The 20,697-nt window shown below is 35.9% G+C and overlaps 1 protein-coding gene across 5 annotated transcripts in view; it reads right to left on the bottom strand.

Annotated features, from left to right (window-relative positions):
- Positions 1-20,697, bottom strand: part of SESTD1 (SEC14 and spectrin domain containing 1) — a 61,804-nt gene that overhangs the window by 8,934 nt on the left and 32,173 nt on the right. For 4 of the 5 annotated variants that reach the window (XM_088135749.1, XM_007422585.3, XM_015891489.3 and 1 more), the window contains exons 6-15: positions 19,426-19,516; positions 16,740-16,853; positions 12,678-12,791; positions 11,384-11,481; positions 10,736-10,791; positions 8,464-8,675; positions 4,951-5,073; positions 3,201-3,395; positions 1,859-1,973; positions 467-626 (exon numbers count right to left, since the gene is read on the bottom strand). In XM_088135749.1, coding sequence (XP_087991875.1) covers positions 467-626; positions 1,859-1,973; positions 3,201-3,395; positions 4,951-5,073; positions 8,464-8,675; positions 10,736-10,791; positions 11,384-11,481; positions 12,678-12,791; positions 16,740-16,853; positions 19,426-19,516 — 1,278 coding nt within the window. The remainder of the gene's footprint in view (positions 1-466; positions 627-1,858; positions 1,974-3,200; positions 3,396-4,950; positions 5,074-8,463; positions 8,676-10,735; positions 10,792-11,383; positions 11,482-12,677; positions 12,792-16,739; positions 16,854-19,425; positions 19,517-20,697) is intronic. The other variant, XM_007422587.3, reaches the window with a different exon arrangement.

Below are 20,697 nucleotides of genomic sequence, written 5' to 3'. Positions count from 1 at the left end.
CTAGGCTATTAGTTACCAATTAAACTTAAAAGCAGTTCTTGTGCAATACTTAAAGAAACTACAGAACCTATAAATTATAACTTGCATTCATGTTATTAAGATAACTTAAAGTAAGTGTTGCACAACACTGAAAGTAACAGAAATACCTACATTTATGAAATGGTATAGGAAAACATTGGAAATAAATAATTTATAGAAGCACTGCTTCTATAATTAACTGATTTTGTTTAATGTCAAGTTTAAACAAAAAATTGTACGATTTATAAATTTTTGGAACCATACATTTCAGGGCAAAAAAATACACAGGGTATACACCTATGTTACAGTTAGGTTTGTGTTCTGATTATTTTTCATATTTTCATGTGTTTAAAGAATATGGCAGTGTTTAAAAAAGAAGCTAGAAGTGGTTTTAAATGAACTCCTTAGGAAAGAGAGATTCCCAGGAGTCCAACATCACCATGAATACCTTTGCTTCCTGAGCTGCATGTCTTCCATTACTCCCTGGATGTGATCAACATTCTCTTTGTTTTCACTCGTTACATCTTTTCCATAAGCCCATGAAGCCTGGTTAGATATCTGATCAAGAAGACCTTGACCTTTTTCACGCAAACCTTGGAGGCCCAGGTCTACAGGGATAATAAACAAAATCTTACTTCATATACAATGTAATTTTTACTTGTAACCTGCCTAGAGTCACTTACAGAGTGAGATGGGCAGTGTATAAATTTAATACCTAATTAAATAAGATGTACTATTGTCTTAAATCATGAGTACCCAATTCTCTTTTCATCCATGTGCAAGTTAGATGCAGCTATCTAATTGTCACATGTTACTGCTTAACCTACTGAACTCCAAAATGTGTACATTTTGTAAGCACATCCTTCAAATATTGACAGTCAACTCTAATTGTGTCAACCAGTAAGAAAGGTAGTTAATATTTCAGCAATATAGACACACAGTTTTTTTTTAGAACCCCTATCAATTTATATCAGGCTTAATAGTGTTTACTATAGGGAGGACTGTAGCCCAGTGGCACAGCTCATGCCTTACAAGCTGAAGGTCCAGGTTCAATTTTTGGTACAATCAAATAAAAAGAAACAGCTAAGTTAGTTGAGATTGCTGCCCAAGACTTGGGAGAGATGCTACCAGTCAAAGAAAAAAGTAGTGGGCAAAAATAACCAATGTTCTTCATACCCTCTAATGCAGTTTTTTATATTTTTATTATGGCTCCCTCCCCCCACATATTTATGAACTGTTAAATGAAACATTTTTTGTCTTCATATTTTTCTTTTAAATTTAGAGGCTCATTCAGACACCACTGCTCTGTTAGGAGGTCAGTAGCTCAAACACATTTCATATGACTCTGTGAGTGATAAGATAACTTGATCTGTTAATTGTGCAACAGAGGATCCTGCAATTAAACTGGGTGGTTAGGCTAATGAACTGCCCTTGCCCTTGTCAGTCATGCATAGACTTTGGAATCTCTAGGAGGGAGAAGCCTACATGTTTAGATTTCCATGGGAGCTGGAACCTCAAATGCACAGATTTCTAGCTCCTACTGAACTCTATGCACAAAGACACATATTGAAAATTTCATTTTCAGAGAAAGGGAACAAGAAAGAATATGCTGGTCAATGCATATTACATAATTCCACAATGATGTACTTTTAAAAATCCCTTTACAAGCCAGCCAAGTGAAGAAAACTTGCACCCATAGCCTGTTCCAGCTTTCCATCCAATTTGCTAATTAGGGTTATGTGAAAAAAGTATATAATTTAATCCAATATTTATTCTTCAAATGAACACATTCACTATAATAGCATGGTTTGGCAATTCAATCTTCTTTGTTTTTCCTTACCAACACTTTTTAATTTCTCTTCAAGCAGTTTTAAAGTTTGCTGAATTGATGCTCCATCGGCTGGTGCTACATCAACACACAGCATCCCAAGTAATCCATCTAGCTGCTGAGACAACTGAAAAGAGTCAACCCCAAAGTCAGCAGGTTATTTTTATGATTTCAAGTCTTCCTCAACAGATAAAGAGGTTTGCTGTATGAATGGCAGACGGAACTGTGACTAGATCAATTATAGAGGAGATAGAGCTAGGATGCAGGGCTGATTCAAAGAAGATGGTCTGAACAACAAAACTTAGCAACAGTGTGTGTGCAAGCAGCTGCAAAGGAAAGTTCTGGTTTCCAGCCATTTTTTCCTGTTTCCTCTCTTAGCATGCCTCAGGATCCCATAAGGCTCAATTATACTCTTACTAAAAGGAAGCATGGAGAACTATTGCCAAATCCAGCCTGGAAATTTAGGCTGACAGCCAAATGTCACGGAATGCTCTCAGGCTACAGACCACTCTTTCAAGAGGAAAATAACCCCACCCCAAATACCCCAATCCTTGAGTCTAGTGCCCCCATTTTTGTGGATTTAATTTCAGCTGCTGCTGCTGCTTCATTCAACCCAAGTTGCCCAGGAAGAATCTAGGTAATATTCCAAGAGATAAAATATTTCACTCAGGTTAAAATGACAACACCATTTTATGGCACTTCAACGCCCCTTATGGCTTTTTCTCAACGATTTCAAATGATTTCATTTGCATACAGAGCAGGATGGTGAGTCACCATACACCAGTTACTAAACTGTCAAAAAGAATCCTCCAGAATGACCTCTTAAATACTGCCTGCCAAGAAGGATTAGAGCCCTCCCAAATCAATTTTCCCAAAGCAGGTGGTAAGTCTCATTTCTCCACATACTCTGCAATTTTTTCAAGAACCATATGCTGAAAAGAATCCAAAACCAAAGAACAAATAGTTCCCGAGTTTATGTCACTGGTTGCCTCAGCATCAAAGTTCATGTCAAGAGAAATCCAACTGACATTATTAGCAGAGAATTATGTAATTTGCTCATCTGCTCCAGCTCTAGCATCTTAGTGAAAGAGTTGTAACGTATATGGAAAAGGAACTCCAGTTTAGTCGATGTGGACATAATATAGACAGAGAAATGAACACTTTAACTGCCTCCATTATCTAAGAACAGACTTCCAAATGAGCTCTAACACTTGTTTGTTCTCATTTATTTTCAGACTTCCTCCAAGTGCATTAGAACTTTTCGGGCTAATTTATTCCAAACTATATCAGCTTATTTATTGACCTCTGCTATAGTATCATGAGGCAACAATGAGAAAGTGCATATTTTACTTACATCTTGAGCAACACCATGAAATTCAAGGGCTGCTTGTAGCAGATTCTGCCTAAACTCCAACTGACTGGCCTGCCGATAGCAAACATCACTCAGCTGCTGTTGTAATGCTTTTAGTTCTACAAGATCTTCTTCATCTCCAGCATTCAGCAAAGCTGCAATCTGTTGATTAAGTTCCACGTACACTGCAAACCATTCCTGCAAATTCAGCCCATCAAGTTATAGCACCATTATTGATAATTTTGCCATATTGTTTTTAAAGCACAGGTACAACAGCTACTCAGCCAACTTCAGCTTACTGAAATATTGAGCAAGCTTTTGCGTATTTCTGTTTAACAATGCTACGTTAAAGCCAACGATATGCAAATCTGCCAAGACTCAAAATCAAGTCCATGTTTAATTCTGTTTTCAACATAATGAAGTGATTCTATTATTTAGTCAATTTCAGAAGCTGGAAGCAATTTTCAAGAACCTTTTTCTCATTGTGTTTTTCCAAACTGTTCTTTATCTTATTCACATAAAGGACTCTTTCATTTTCCCCATCTGTAATATCCTGTTCTTTCACTTGCCCAAATCTTTTTTAAAAAAACAACTAATTTGCATTTATTTAACACTCAGCAAAATGTATTTGGCTGCTCACCTTCTATTTGTCCCCTTGATCATACAATTCTTCCCTCCCTGTACCTCTCTTTTTCCTTACACGAGATGTATTAAATTATTTCCTTGCCTTTCTTTACTGCCCACCCTCTAGTTATTGCACTGGAAGCCTCTTCCAGCTCTTAAAAGTACAGGACAGGGCTCTGAAATAATGCAAAGCACCTGCAACATTTGACAGGAACTTACACGCTAGTAAAAATGCAAACCCAAAGGACAGCCATGCATCCAGAGACAAAAAGATGCAGAGCAGGAGGGACAAGGAAGGACAGATGGCCAGACACAGACACAGGCACACATAACAAAGAGTGGGACAAAAGCACAGAGAAGCAGGAACAGAGGGATGGACGCAGAGTGAACCAGAGAGAGCGGCAAGCAGAGCAACAGATGCACACAGAGGAATGGGCAGAGAGAACTATTTCCTCGCTATTGGCTGAGCACTTCACCCAGAAAATTGTTGAAGTTATATAAAGCCTATCCGTATTCCTGTTATTTTGGCACAGTGATCACTGGATGATTGTAGAAGACTATCAGTTGCTCGTGGGGAAAGAGCAAATAGGTGAAAAGAATTTGGCTCTTCATTTTTATTCAAAGGATTGAAGAAAACAGCTCAACTGAATTGAATGGAAGGAATCTTCCTGTTTCCGAGTCAGCTGGAAAAAATAGGAAACTTCCTTCCTTCCAACTTATTTTGGGCAAGGTCGGCTTTTGAACCAATGAATGGCTACTGCAAATTGTTACACAATAATTCACTAGGGGGAAAACTTTTCTCTGCCAAAAACCAGCAGGAGGAAATGAAGTTTTGCCTACACCAAGAATCCAAGAGATTATAGGGTCCTTGGTAGGCAATGGTCTATTTTGCGTTTTCAGTCTCAGAAGCACATTCACCCCTTTTAAACTATAGCACACTATTATGACATTAGAATTAATCCTCTGTATGATCACTAGCTTGTTATAGAAGAAAAGGTGCCAAGTTTGCCAATGCATAAATCACTGTCTAAAATTTACTAGAGAAGAAGGCCACTAGAAATATTGCACACAATAAATGACATATAAAAAATGATCACACAGTAACTTCCTTGGGAAAATGAAAACTCACACTGTGTTGACTTTCAATCTCTTCATGTTTCTGCTGCAAAGCTTGTGAAGCCCTAATTGAATCGCCGATTCCCCACTGGGTTCTAAGCTGTTCAGAACCCGGCCCTTCAAGCCAGTTCACTACCTAATGAAATCAAAAAGCAGTATGTTTATCATCACAAGTAATTAAAAACCAGTACAAGGCAAGTAGATTTTAGAGAATACTTATTATTTAAAGCCACCTTTCTAATACAGTTCATCATACATACATAAATAGCAATACTATTTCCAGAAGAAAAACAAGGACGGGGGGGGGCGTATTTCCTCTAAATACAAAACCAAGGGGACTGAACAAGCTGATCCCATTTTTTAAATGCATGTTTTCTTCATGAACCTTAATAACGCACAATCTCGTATCAGAAACAGCACAAGGAAACGAGGCACACCTCTTGTTTTCAACTGATACCTGTATTGGCAGGTAAAATGCAATGCCTTTTTGTTCCTAGCGAAAGGTAAATTGTTCTAATTTGTGAAATTATATTGTCTCAGTAAATTTCATAACAAATCTCAGCATATATTCTTTGATTAGTTATATACTATAATGAAGTGGCACTAGACCAGCATTTGTCAAAAATTGGGTTGAAATGTAGGAATGTACCTCACACCACAGCGGTGCTTAAACGTTTTTGACTCATTTGTTTAATTGGGTTCTCTTTATCTAGTTTTAGGGCTCATGTGGAGAACAGATCACATTTCAGGTCATATTTATGCAGAAATATTGAAAATTCAAAAGGGTTCACAAACTTTTAAGCACCATTGTACATAAATAGTAAAGATCCTTCCAGTCCAACTCATTTGTTGGTGAGCTAGCAGCGAAAGAATGTCATGATTATGAACAGCTAGCAAAGCAGAATAAGCTTTTAGACATTTCCTTTCTGACTACTTCTACGCTAATTTATCTCTCTACCTGGTCCTTTTAACACTTCCGCAAGTTTTATAGTCTAAGATACTATACGGCGGTTACACGAATCTGACAGTATCAAGCATCACCCAATGTTCTTGCTACCTAACCTGTGAAACTTGAACATCTGAACTACTCACATCAAAGTCAATATAGATGTGTGTTATCATACATCTAAGTCACCCCGAAGAATCCATTTGAAGGACAGTCCTTTAAATTGTATTTGGTGAACATAAATCGCTTACGAATGACATATGCATATTAACATATGAAGGGGCCTGGAAGCTTTTGCATCCACTTTTAGTCAAGAATAGCAGTTTATGTTATTTAAATAAGGTAACTATTCAAGAAATCAACTTCAGAAAACATGGTTTGAAGATGGTCCATTTAAAACTGCTAACTAAATTCTTGTTAATAGAAAGTAACTCAAAAATGTGTAAATTCCATCTACTAGTCTGATTACTGTACAGTAGTTGGAGTATGATAACTATGTTTTCAAATTATGGACAAATGCAGTCACTCACAAATTCATACCATTTTTTTTTTTTTACAAAATAGAAGATAAACAACCTGTTAGTCACAAGTATCTGTGAAAAACTTAGACAAATAGCATAGTATATTTTCAATCTAATTTGCAGTAACTCTGTATGGCCAAATCATACAGGAAGAAAGAATATACCACAGCAGCAATTACAGGTAGTCCTCGGGTTATATCCATTCATTCAAGCAACCATTCAAAGTTACAAAGGTGCTGAACTCCTCAGAGTTCCAGTTGTTGCCACATCCCCGTGGTCACATGATTGCGATTTCCGACATTCCCTGCTGGCTTCCCACAAGCGAAGTCAACCAGGATGCTGGAACTGCCTTCGCTAAGTGACATGGTCATGTGACATTATGCTTTATGACCATGTTGCTTAGCAATGGCAATTCTGGTCCCAATTGCTGCTGTAAGCTGAGGACTACCTGTATCCTATAGCACATCAAATCATCTCTTAGTATCTGTCTGCTTCTATTTCCCTTTCTTCTGATTTCCTTTTTCATCACTAAAATAATCTGGATTGAATTGGCAGTAGGCTTAGTAATGTATTTCCTTGATCATTTATATTCCTAAATTTTTCTTACAATTCTTTAAAATATGAGTTCCTCCTCCCCTCACCAAATTGTTTAAAAATCCTTAGCAGGTGATTTCTAAATTAATTAGTCACTAAAAAAAGAGAAGAGAATGCAAGATTTTATTACCAGACTAAGTATAATTAATTTCCCATGTAATTCAGCAACACAGAGCAAAAGGATGACAAGTTGTAATTAGAATGATGTAAATTGAGACTGATGCTCCTATAAACAAATCTATTTAAGTGCATTAATAAAGCACTTCACCAACTGGATTGCATTTTTCCCTATCAACTCATCTTTGTTCTTATATTCTGAATACCTAAGTTACAGAAAATACATATGTTAGATATTTTGCTTATATTGACCATATTCAATAGCCTCTGTTTTCAAGGAAATACTTCTGGTAGTACTATGACTGGAATGCTTTTTAAAAGGATATGGTGAATCATTAAAAATGTTACAGATTAAAAAGACAAAATCAAAAATTGTTAGCTTTGAATTTATGTATATCTAGTATAAAATGAAAGAAAAAAATTCTGACTCCCATTACCTCAGCCTAAAATATTCAAAACTATCATTTCAAAAATATTTCTTCCACTAGGTACAGCAATAAAAATACATATACTTTTTTTGGGGGGGGTGTCTTCAAGTCAGTGTTGACTCTTGGAGACTGCCTGGACAAGTCCTTGCAGTTTTCTTGGCATGATTTCAGAAGTGGTTTGCCATTGCCCACTTCCTAGGGCTGAGAGAGAGGGTCTGGCCCAAGGTCACCCAGCTGGCTACATGCCTGAGACAGGACTAGAACTTACTGTCCCCCGGTTTCTAGCCTGATACATGTATACATATCTAATCTAAAAACTAAGTATGAAGACAATAAATACTATTGAAACAAAGTAGGAATAAAAGTACCAATTACAAATTTATTAGATTTTTTATCCCACCTTAATTTTTAGTCAATTCAAGGCAGTGAACATGCATAACACTTCTATTTTCTGCACCTCTTTCTACCCCAGCACCTTAGCCACTCCACCAAACTGACTCTCTAATATCAATTTCCAGAGCATCACCTGATCTTTCATGATCTTTCAACGCACAAATTGTTTCAAGTTTATCTTGTTATTACTCTGGTGGGGAACAGCCTTGCATTAAAAAGGCAAATTGGGATTCCAATCACTGGATATACAAGGCTTATGGCAATGCAATGCAGTGATTCAAATTTGAAGGCCAAATGTGACCTGGAGTGCATGGAGTCTATAGCACTTGTCAGGAATACCTGAAACGAAACATACCTTTTCCAGGTATCACATATCAGCTACAAAAGGTAGTGGCATGAATCCAGGAAAATTCCCTGGAAAAGCCAGGGAGCTTTGAGGTGCTCCCAACAGCTGATATAGCAGATTAATTAGAAATCCTGTAAGCCCCCCATCTAATTATTTTACTAATACAAACAATGTCACTTACCTGCATTACCTTCTGTTGAATCTCTTCCAGCTGAGTACGTTTGCTCCTTTGCCTGCATACTTCTTGATACCGTGTATACTGTTCTCTGAGTGAATCTAGTAACTTCATAACTTGAGGCTGAGCAAGCAGTTCATCATCCATGGGGGACCATGAAACTCCTCCATCTGAACCATTAAAACGGCGTTGTTGCAATTCCGATAAGAGCTCATGACCTTAATAGAAAACATATATTTTTTATATATGATCTAATGACTCAGGTAAAAAATGAGCTAAAGTTTAATGGGAAAGATTGGAGACTTTTTGCTAGAAAGATAAAGGCTTCTTCTTTCAGTTTTTTTATACAAACTTTCTCTGAGGTTAAAACCACAGCATGTTATAAGATTGTGGAGTATGTACTGAGGGGCAACAGTACAGTATTCCTTCCTCCCTTCCTTCCTCCCTCCCTCCCTCTTTTTGCAAACAGAGAAAATGAGAAATCCAAGATACTAGCTACCCAGTATGTATGCATTCAGATAACCACATTCAAAATAGCACCTCAAAATACAATTGCTTAATTATGTATAAACAAAATTAAAAGCTGATTCTAAGGCTAGTGACAGTATCTAAGGGTACTATTGCTGATGACACAAGCATGAGCTTACAAGAAAGCTCAAGGAAGCAGTTACTGACAGATAGCCCTAGTATGATGTCCATGAATTCATGAAGAGTTGGAAATTACTGAACAAATGAACAACAAAAAGCTAGAGCACAAATTAAAAACATAGCATGTAAAGCCATAATGCAAGAAGTCAAATAAAAGCAAAAGAATAAGATAATAAAACTACATGTTAAAATAGTAGCACAGATAAAACAGTGCAAAGATAAACACTAAAAACAGTTCTTAAAATGCTTGGTCTTCATTAACACCAAACACCAGCCTTTGGGGGGGTGACATTTCATAGACAGGAAAGCACCCCTGAAAATCTCTCTCTGATACAGCCATCTAATCCCCTCCAATTAGCAGGGGATAATCATAGCATCTAAACAGATAAATATGGAAAGAGATGCTCCATCAGGTAGACAGGACCAGAGCCTCTTTTAGCACAGGGCCCAGAAACTAACTGGCAGCCAGCGGGGTTAGCAAAAAGTTGGCCTAACGTGACTGCAGCAGCTCACCTTCTTTAACAGTTAGCTGTAATGTTTTGGATTAGCTGAAAAGTTAAAGGCAATCTCACATTTCATATGCAATAATACAGCTGGGATGGTATAGCAGCATGAGTAACTGGCACAACGGTATTTCTTTTCTAATCACTCTATCAGTCTAATGTGACAAAAGGTACCCCAATTCACTGAGATTACCTATGTATAAGGGTGGGAACAAGAATGCCCCCAAATCATGCCCTGTTCCTTTATGGGAACAGCAGATGCCTCCAGAACCGGGTGAGTGCCACTCAGTTAGCCAGGCTAAGCTTCCTGGCTCAGAAAACAGACTGAATCTCAGTTTATTCTTATTCATTACCTAGTCCAAGAACTAGCCCAGAACATCAACGGTCTCAACCAATATAGATGAAAAGCACTGGTTATGGTTGGTGTCGTCCCATATCTACACCTTTTAGTAACTCTCCCAGAAGTGAAGAACACGGGAGAATCAAACAAAGCAAGAAAAAAAACAGCAAGAAAACAGAGGGCAAATTCCCCAACAACTGTTTTGGAAACTGATCATTCACCTAGGATACAAACAATTCTCTCAGCCAATTTGTAACACCTAACTAATCACTGGGAGACAGTGTGAAAGCAACTTCTGGTGATGCACCAAGATAGGGTTGTTTCCCTCTCCCTCTCTAAGTTGTATAACTATATCTGTGAACTGTTTTGAGGAAAGCTGGCAAGCAGAAATACCAATTAAACCACTTTCAGAATTTGGGGGAGAAACAATAGCTGGATTGGTATGAGTCTTCCTCTTTCAAATATCATCCAGCTTAATTCTTAAGCAAGCACATCTTTAAAGGAATTTTAATTCTTAATTGCTTTCTTGCTATTTTCACAGACAAATTCAACAATTTCAGTAGAAAGAGAGACTATATTTTATTTCTCTATGGCTGCTATTCCCAGGAACTAGGGAAAGCAGAACAGTTGTATGTAGAAATGCTGTATTTAAAAAGGAGAGGAAAATATTCATAAATGCATTATTTTATTGTAACTGACTAATTTTAGTTAACTGGCAGACTCAGTTTATGTTCATGATACCCATGATTTTTTTTAAAAAAATGATGCCATAGTTGGCTGAGTATACCTGTCTGCAGAACAGTCTCGGGATCAACAGATGGAAGAAAATTTAAGTCTATAGACCTTGAAAGAGAAACAGAATTTGTTGTGAATGAGTTTCAGAGAAAACAGGAGTTTTAAGCATCAAATAGCATTACAAGTTACAGTTTTTTTAAAAAAGTATCCAAATTTCTATTTTTCTTTTCCCACTGTGAGTACTAAAGTCATTCATGTTTCAGTACACTTGTCAACATCTAAGGAAATCTTCAAAATCTCAGGAACATTTAACATTTTCGCGATTGTTTTTGGTTATTTTTCAAATGAAACAACTGAACAGACCTTAATAGCTTAGAAAGCTAATAATATATAGGCAACTTCCATATGTCCCCTCAGAACACATCTAATAAACTTTTACTGCAATACAATAGCGAATGTAGCTCCGATATAACGACACCAAGAAATGTTAAGAGGGCTGTAGAGACTGACAAGAATATTTATATGATCAAGCTAGAGGGGGGGGGGGGGAAAGACCACAGCAACCTAGCTAGAAACACCACGCTTAACCTTCTCCTGCAGTAGGGTTGTTTAAAAGATTGCAATGGCCTCTGCAAGCTATAGTCTAAAGACCACAGGAAGTAGCTACTGACCAATTAATAACAGCAAGAAAAGGTATTACCTCTCTTTCTCCTGTTGGTTCCCCTTGTCACTTCCGCTGTTGATTAATGCAAGCTCATCAAGTAAGGACGTAGACTCTTTTGTAAACTTCTCGAATGCCTATATAAAATAGTGAGTTGGCACTTCAGAGGTTGAATTTTACCATTTAATTTCTGAAGCTTTGCAGTATACAGGAGTGCTCTTAGTGTTCCACTGTGAACAAATTCTAAAGTCAAGTAATGCATCGGGGATGGGTCTTAAAGTTATGCATGAACAGCTACTGCCCATATCTGAGAAATGTGTCCCTTTTTCGCATCTCCCAATAATTCTTTCCTCATCTGTAATTACCTGACAAAGACACCCAAAACTTAGGTTAAATGCTCAGTCATAATCATTTAAAGCAGAACTAGGCGAAGGACATCACCAACTTTAGTCCATTTAAGCAGGGCTTTGGATTATAAACTTTGATGACTAAACACAAGCTTTTAAAAATCAGTGTCAGTCTGCCTTGCAAAATTAGCCACTATGTTTTGATGGCTGCCGCAATGTTGTTGAAGGCATTCTAAGAACACCTCATTCAACATTAATCATAATGCTGTTTTTTCTCCGAAGGGTAAAGATCAGCATCAAGGATATGTGCACTTATGTGGGTCAACGGAATGGAATGTAAAAGTAACACATCCAAACTGATACTCGTCATAGTGGCACTAACAGGAATTTTTCAGCAGACTTAATATTTTTATATATCTGCACTGAAATAACCAATTAAAAGGCAACATTCAAATGACAAGAATTAACAAGTAAGAATAATGTTAATATTCCACTATCATCAACCAATATTTGCTTTAAGATACTTAATCTTTATTTTCATGTAATTCAGCATGAACTGCAATGACTAACTAACAGTATTTCACCTGCATGTTATTTAGTTTTCCCTATTAGAATATATAACATCAATAAAAGATTGAGGACTGTAAACAATTTTACGTTCTTCTCAGGCATGGTTTGGTATACTGCAAAAAACTAAATACTATCCTTAAACATAATGTTATGTCAGGAGGCATTCACAACCATTACAATCAACCCAAATCAGAACTCTCTAATCCTGAGACTCTACTTTGAAAAGCGTGTATAATAAAAGGACAAGCAAGTACCAATGATAGCAGCTGCAAATCCTGCGCTGTCAACTCCTCATGGAAATAAAACATGTGGGCTTTTTTACCTTTAGGGAACGCCAAACATTACTGTATCTAGGCACCTGTTATATTTCTTTAACATTATATTGAAAGAGTAAAAACATTTGCCAAGAAACTAACCAGTCTTTTGTTCAGCCAATCCATATGATCATAGGTAAGAGTCCCTCCAAAATCTTCTGTTAGCTGACATGGTTCTATGTATCGAGTAAGTTTGTTGGCAGATACCAAAATAACCTATATGAGCAATTAAATGGGAAATTAGCAACTTAGAACTTTGGGTTAGAAAATTAAATATTGTATTATACTTTTAACTAAAAACCATAATTTTTTCATAGTAAAATTAAAGTATAATAGGCTTTTAGCTATTACACTTTAAAGTAGGTATACTTTAAAATGCATTAATGAACTAATCTTTTAAAGAAACAGTCTTAAAATCTCATCACTTGAAACAAGTATTAAAATTTTCACCCCAATTAATGCAACTCAATTTCTTACTTCTATTATACTATTAACACCTTACCTTATACCAAACTAGAAGTTTTGGTATTTAGAGTAAGCTGAAGCATATACTTGGTAAAATAAGCACAAAAGTTTGCACCTCTCCAGAAGTGCTGAAAGTTGCTGGAATGTGGCTTTCTTCCACATTAATGAAAGAAATCCTGAGCCACAAAGATGGAACAACCGCTTTTAACCTCAATACAACTGTATTTTAACCATATGGAAGGAATCTGCAAATCCTCCCCATGGACCACAATCATATGCCATGCCCACTAACACAAAAAGTATTGCTGTTTTGGTTTCTACTTTGCTGGGTAGTGTAACAAGTCATCCTAAGACTGCAAATTCAATTAATTTAATTTCTTCCCCATAGCTTTTAAATGTTTATCTCTTTTTAATCTTCCCAGTTCAATCCACAGGCATTCAAAATGTCATCCTTTCAAACTGACATTTTAAGACACAAACAACATAATGAATTTTTCCATAAAATTCCAGTGTTCATAGATGGATCATTTGTAAGAATGATGACAACTTAAAATACTTAAAATAATGACATATCCTTAGATTTTTAAAAATTACTATTAGTTCATTGTTTTCTAGCTGATTTTTCACTTGGCACCTTGAAAATGGAGTGAATTATTTCTTTCCACTGCTAACCAAAGTCTACTGTGTTATCAGGAACTGAACTCATTTTTTGTTCGAGTCAAGAGAATGTGTTCCAACATAGCATGTAGATGCTAATACGTCCATGTACTTATGTATCTGCTACTTACTGCATCTGTAAAAGGGCACTTCTAAACACGGACTCAGATTGGCTTGCAGAACAAACTGATTGCTCCCCCCACTGTATGTGTGATTGTGCAAGGCTACAACTTCTTTTTCCATTCACAAGGTAGTTTTTGCAAACAAGAAATTCCCTAAAAAGTGAGTATCCTTTTAGGAGTTCTGGTTTTTGCTTTGATCTCATGGACCACTCAATTACAGGTACTGCTGGACTGAGACATCTCTGCTCACTAACTTTCCACCACAAAGGTGTCTATAGTATCCTGATAACTTTAATAGTGAGAAGAGTCCACTCAAGCCCTGTTCCTTTGAAATGTGAAACTGGAAAACTTGGACAATGGAAACTCTCACTGTCTGGAAGTGTCAGTGTAAAAATTATGGAAGGGCTTCATGCTAGAAGAAAGGGGAATTGCACAGTGATGTACAATGTACCGGATATTCACCAACCAAGTCCACCTAGTGTGACATACAATTCCAGAAAGGTCCTAATCATGAAGCAGCATCTATGAAAGTTAAGCACAACTGCTTTGCACTACCAAAACCACAGTCACCACTGGCTTTCACCAATGAAATACCATTATGTTTCAGAATTTCACTCAATCAGTGGACAGGTATTGATAGGTATCTTGTCTTTTCTTCTTCCCTGTACCCATTAAAATATTAATTTATTACATTTTATGATATACTTTAAAATTTTCAGGACTCCAGCTAATTTGTTGAAACTTATGCTAGCATGTAATTGAGCCTAAATGAGATCTTTTGCATTTGTAATATCTGTTTTTCAAAGGGATAATCTGACCCAGTTATACCTAAAGTCAGATTTGTTTTTTTTTTAAATGGCAAATAAATAACATGCATATAATTTTGAACCAAAAACTACAAGGGAAAAAAAAGCCCCTAAATTCAAAAAGTTAATGAAAACTTCATTTTTCTTTAGCTTCTTATAGAACACCAAGAACAGCGAGACAGAAAATTTCCATTTCCATTTCTTTTCCTTGAACTTTTAACTACTTCGAGACAAGATTTTTGAACACATAACTTAAACTGAGCCACAGCAAGCCATTTTCATATATCTGAGTTTATCACATTCTCTTTTATATTTACCCATTTTTAAAAACGAAATCATAAATAAATACAAGAACAAATAATTTGCTGTATGATATTTGAATCATTATATAAATATCTTAGGATTCACAAGAGAAAATATGTGTTTTTAAGACGTAAAAAATAAGTATTTTCAAATTTTATTATGAAAAAAAATGTTGCTATATGTTTATTTATAGAATGGTGGTTTCCATGTTGTATTAAAAAAGAAAAATACTATGTAATGGATTGGAAATATGCTACAAGATCCTGTCCAGAGAGCATATTAAGGACTTCTCCTGCAATACCAATCAGGCATTCTTTCATCTCCAGCAATAGAGTTTTGGAACTGGGAAAACAAGATGGATGGTTAAAATGAATAGGATATCTAAAGAGTTTGTAGGAAAAAAATCTCACCAGTCATACCTAAGCGCAGTTGTGTCATAATATCTAAAAATGGTAACAGCACTTAATGGTGGTGGTGGGGAGCTGCCAGTTCTTAAAGCCTTGCTAGTCTAAACACACCATTATCAGACATAATGTTTATGATATATAGTTAGTTTTAAAACAATGTTTTCAAATTTTCTGTATTACTGTCAACTGACAACAGTGTAACTGAGTCATTAAAATCAACACGCCTGAATTTCACTGCAATCATTTTGCTTTTATGTTCATAACTTAGTTTTAGTTATAACAAATTATCCACATGGCTACCATCACATTCTTAATTAAATGTCTCTATACTGAATGAAATTAAATACATTTTATAATTTAATTACTGATAGAAAATCAGTCCTTTGAGTCAAATAATAAAAACTGTCCAAATTTCTGAAAATGATAGAATATGGATATTATCTCAGCCTCATTAGTACATTAGTAGTTTTTTCTCTAGGCCTTCGGCTAATTTGTTTGGACAGAAAGCAATGACATGTCACAGAAAGGATATGAATCAGTCATATGGGGAGAATTTTTATCAGGGATACAGTTCAAACTATGGAAGCTTGCCACAAGGAAAACAAGGGCCCAGATGGTACTGGATGACCCTCGACAGAACACTTTCAAAGATGGATTTTGAAGTGTGAGGGCTCCTTGTTTCTCTCTGCTCCACATACAGAACTTTCACCAAGTTCTGCCTCTGGTGCCCTAAAAGATGGAATTTTAGAGGGGGGAAGGGGCCATATTTTAAGCCGAGCCAGCCTGGACTGTGAGAACTCATGGCTAGATCAGGCCTGTGGGCCATGGGATTCCCTTGCCAGCTCTCCTGCAATGCACTCAAAGCAAGAAGAGCGTATTGACAAACAGAAGAGTCAGAGGCAAGCAAAGCAGAATAAGCATGCCCTATATTGGAAGAATTATTAACACACCTACCATGAACTGTAAAAATGAATGAAGAATTAATCTTAGAAGGGTCTGGGTACACAAGGCATTATTAATAAAAGAAACTGGTAATTACTTTCATGGCAAAAGTATTTTAAGGGACTGATTTCAAATAGAAGTCACAGCTACGACTAAGAAATTTCAATGGTAAGAAACCAAAATTTCCACAGAAACAAGGGATCAGACTAATACAAATTATTCAGCAATACATCACAGTGCAGTAAAGTTAGTGTTATGAAACATTTATGTTGTAATACTCAGAGAATCATTTAGTAACCCTTTTCCAGATTTGCATGCATTAGGAACTGTATCTCTTTCTAGATGCATGCAGTTACACCTGAAGTACAATACTTAAGCCAGAATACACAGTTTGACCCTGAGCTTTATATATTCTCTTCTACTGGTACAATACTTAAGCCACAAAAAAATAAATACACATACCTCAAAGCCAAGTCTATCTTTCTCTTTCCAAAAGCAAAAATGTGTAACCTTTTTATCCCAGAATTCATCTGGTTTTACTACACAAACAAGGGATACTTCAGCTGGAACAACATTCTAAAAAAATGAAAAATACACAATTAAATTTCTTACTGACTACAAAACATCATAATGGCCTTGCCGTTCCTCCTCATATAACATAAAATGTTTGTAACAAAGAAATTCAGAATGTATGGACTATCCCAGTGAAGAAAATAAATACCATGGACACATGAAAGAAACTAATACTATTAAGTTGGAACCATCCTCAAAACAATTTTAAGCAATTTTGAGAGATACTGTATATTAATAGTGCAATCCTATGAACTTAAAAGAAACAGAACCATTTCTATTCACCAATAAGAGGTCATGGCTCACAACTGTTTCCTCTTCCTGTGAAGTTACTTCTCAGTTTTGTCTCCAAGTGAACACATACATAACATTAAACAGGCAGATGGTAGGAACAATCACTTATTATTTAATGACTGTGACAACATACATCCTGTAAGAGTGCATTCAAACAAAGTTTAAAAAAAGAGGAAAGCATTGTATCTTGACAGTTAATAAAAATGGTCTGGGATCAAAATGTCAAACTTCATTAAGCCAACATCTGTTAAAGATTTTCATAAAGCCAAGAAAAGTCACTTGAATAAAGCTGAATAAAGAATTTAAAAAATGGCTAATAAAATTCTGATAGAACTTCACCTTCTGCCTACTTCTTCCTAAGGTTCTTTTTCTCCTATGGGTCTGCTTTTATTTCTACTTATTTGTAGGATCCATTTCCCATCCTTTTTCAAAAGTATGAAAAACATAACAACCATATTATGAAAAAATGCAAAATGTAACTAAAAATTGAGTCCTGAAATGGATAATCTACAAAAGCAACAGACAAAAACACAAAGAATGTTATACCTTTGGAGAAAAGTATATGAGAATTTTTAAAATCCTACATAAACTATAGGATACTTTTTGCAGGCCAGAATGTAAAATGAGGTGTACTGGGGGCCCATGAAAGTTTTGCCTATTAAAAAAGGCTATCTGTGCAGACAAAGTCAATTTGAAAGAAAGTTAGGAATCACCTAGCTCTCTGCATTCTGACTTAATGTAGTCTCAGAAAGGTTGCATCAACTAAGACTTCAGGATGGAAAAAAAAAATAGAAATGAATCCATATAGCTTCATGACAAAATCAGTTCTCATATTATATAGACCATGGGTTCCTGTTATACTTACTACATTTCATAAAACTCTTACATTTTATAAACATGACACTGACTATGGCTTATTTCCCCTTCTGGGAAAACGCCATGATTTATCCTTAATATTCACCTAAGAATTGTTTTAATTACAGTTTGTTCAACAACCTAGGAATAATCCAGAGTTAATTTTACAGACAAGCAAAGTAATCATTTCTTAATTGGTTAATTCATTTTCCATTTCTTCTTCCAGAACCCATAAGAAATGGTGAACATGTAAATATAAACCAGAAAATATAACCAGACTGGGACCTCAAACCAGAAGCCCTCTGAATTTGTACAATCTGCTTCTGCTTTCTGTTTTGGGGTAGCAGTTTAATAGTTCCTGCTGCCACCATGTATCTCTACAGGATGCAGCCCTTTCTTGGGAACTAGATTAATCTCACAAGAGATGGATAAAATGAAACTTCATTAAGGAAAACACAAATGTAAAACCCCTTCTTGACTAGAAATATCAAAATGCATACATTCAATAACGTAAAGGAAGCATTACAGAGAAATTATATTATATTATGGAAAAACAGCAGTTTGGTTAAAATGGTGGCAGGGGGCAATAAAAATATGGTGCTCTGGGCAGACCACAAGTTAGTGGTGGTCTGCGACAAATCTCTCAAAATCTCTGAAAAGATACTGTGAAAATATTATTCACAGCATTCCAAATACTATTATGCATTAAAGAGATTTGAAAGAACTAAAATACCTTCATGTACAGCTTGAGGCAAGGATGAAATAAAGCTTACAGTATACTCTGTTTCCTACCTTGGACAGAAAAGTGAAGAAAATGATACTAAACTTAACAGAATCAGAAACCAAATCAGAAACCAAAATTAAAACTAGCACAATTCATGGCTAATGTATTTTATCTATTTCCACAGAAACTGAATTTCTGAAGCAGAAGTTCTTCAATTACAGGAACATCCTAGGTCCTTGGAAATTCCAAACTTGAACCAGAGGTTGTAGGAAACAATGCATCCAGTGTTTATCCCACCATCAGTGAAAACTTTTCCTTGGGTTCTGCCCCTACTTTTAAAAGGACCAAACTTTTCCTCTATTTCCAGAGAGCAGCTGGGGTATCTGATTCTCTGTATATGTGATGAAGAGCATCTCTTCTTCATAGATGTAGACTGCATGTTCCTCATGGATTGTAGCCTGCAATCTAGCATATAATCTACATTTACAACACATATATAAAGGCAAATTATGTTTAAAGCAGCTGAGAATATATAAATAAACCTAGTTTCTAACTGTGGTTTATTGAAAATAATGTAATGAATCAGTTTATCTTAAGTCAAAATCAAACCACATTATGGTTTATCATTATGTGGGAACCCTGCGAGATGTTGAATAACTTCAGAAAAACTGAATTCTTTGCTGAGATTCATAAAGCAATTCTTACCTGTAGCATTAACACCACAGTCTTTACGACATGCCACTGAGATTTTCTACCATCCACTATAACAGTAAATCCTCTGGCTTTACACTTTTCACTGCAAAAAATAAATAAATATATATATACAGACATATATGGGCGATGTATTTTATTATCTGATATATTTAAGCTGCTGCTTTAAAAACATTTGATACATTCCACCTCATTTATTACTTTCCTATGCCAAACTAGATTTTCCAGGTGTGTGTTTTTCAAATATGCCTTCACAAACAATAGTGTAAGAATTTTCTAAGGGAAAAGTCACTTATTCCAAAATCCACTTTTTCACCTGCTTTGGCCTTTCCAGAACATCTATTAATTTCTGATGAAGAACAAACGTTAGAGTTATCCCCAGTTGTATTAAAACTGTATTGCCTTGAGATAGAGATGGCTGAAGGACAGCTAACTATGGAAGTTCTGAAGTTCTGAAGTTCTCTCATTAATGGGCTGGGAATAAGATGAAGGCAACCTCACAGCAGAAAAAATGATGTTGCTGGGGCATGTAACTGGTTAGGTGCAAGCTGGAAGATATCATCTGTGTAAATAGAAGCTGACTGCCATGTGTGCATCACCTATTTAAAAAATATAATGTACAGAAATCTGTCTGTTAATAACTGTATGTGTGTCTGGAAGAAAGAATGGACACTCGATTCATATTTCACATTTCCTCCCTGTATTGCTTAAAATATTATGCTGACACTGTTGTTTCTGAAAACTAATTAAGCATCTACAGAATTAACAATATTACTGAATGTACCTCCTAGTTGCTGGGACATGGGTAATACTAAGTTCACTTGCAAAATATTTTTTAGATATCCCAGCCTGCACAGCACAGTTTTAACACCCTTGGGGAGAAAATGGGATTTCTTTATGCTTGTGGCAATTTACATAAAACTACCTAAATCATACCTATACTGACTGGTACTGTTCCTACCATTAGCAAGAATGCTGCATGTGGCACAGGCCCAACAAAGGTTGAAAACCTTGTCTACTCTTTTCCTTTTCTTATATATTTATTAAAAATGTTACATGAAAGCCTTGATTGACTAAAGACATGATGGGCAGTGGACAGAAGTATCTATGAGTACATCTAATAATGTATGCAAGAAAAATAATATATTGTGTATTTGTGAAACTAAAAGAAAAGGAATGGAGTATAAGCATATGAATGAAAGTGATCTGATCTTGTGGATAGGAGTTGATAAATACATGGAAGCTAAGGTGTAGGTTTAATTAACA

This window comes from Python bivittatus, unplaced genomic scaffold (genome assembly GCF_059951505.1).
Source record: "Python bivittatus isolate LINGU-HERP-01145 unplaced genomic scaffold, Pbiv_v1 ctg000200_np1212, whole genome shotgun sequence".
Taxonomy (NCBI): Eukaryota; Metazoa; Chordata; class Lepidosauria; order Squamata; family Pythonidae; genus Python; species Python bivittatus.
The sequence above is the reverse complement of the archived record's forward strand: the minus strand, read 5'-3'. Positions and strand labels throughout refer to the sequence as shown.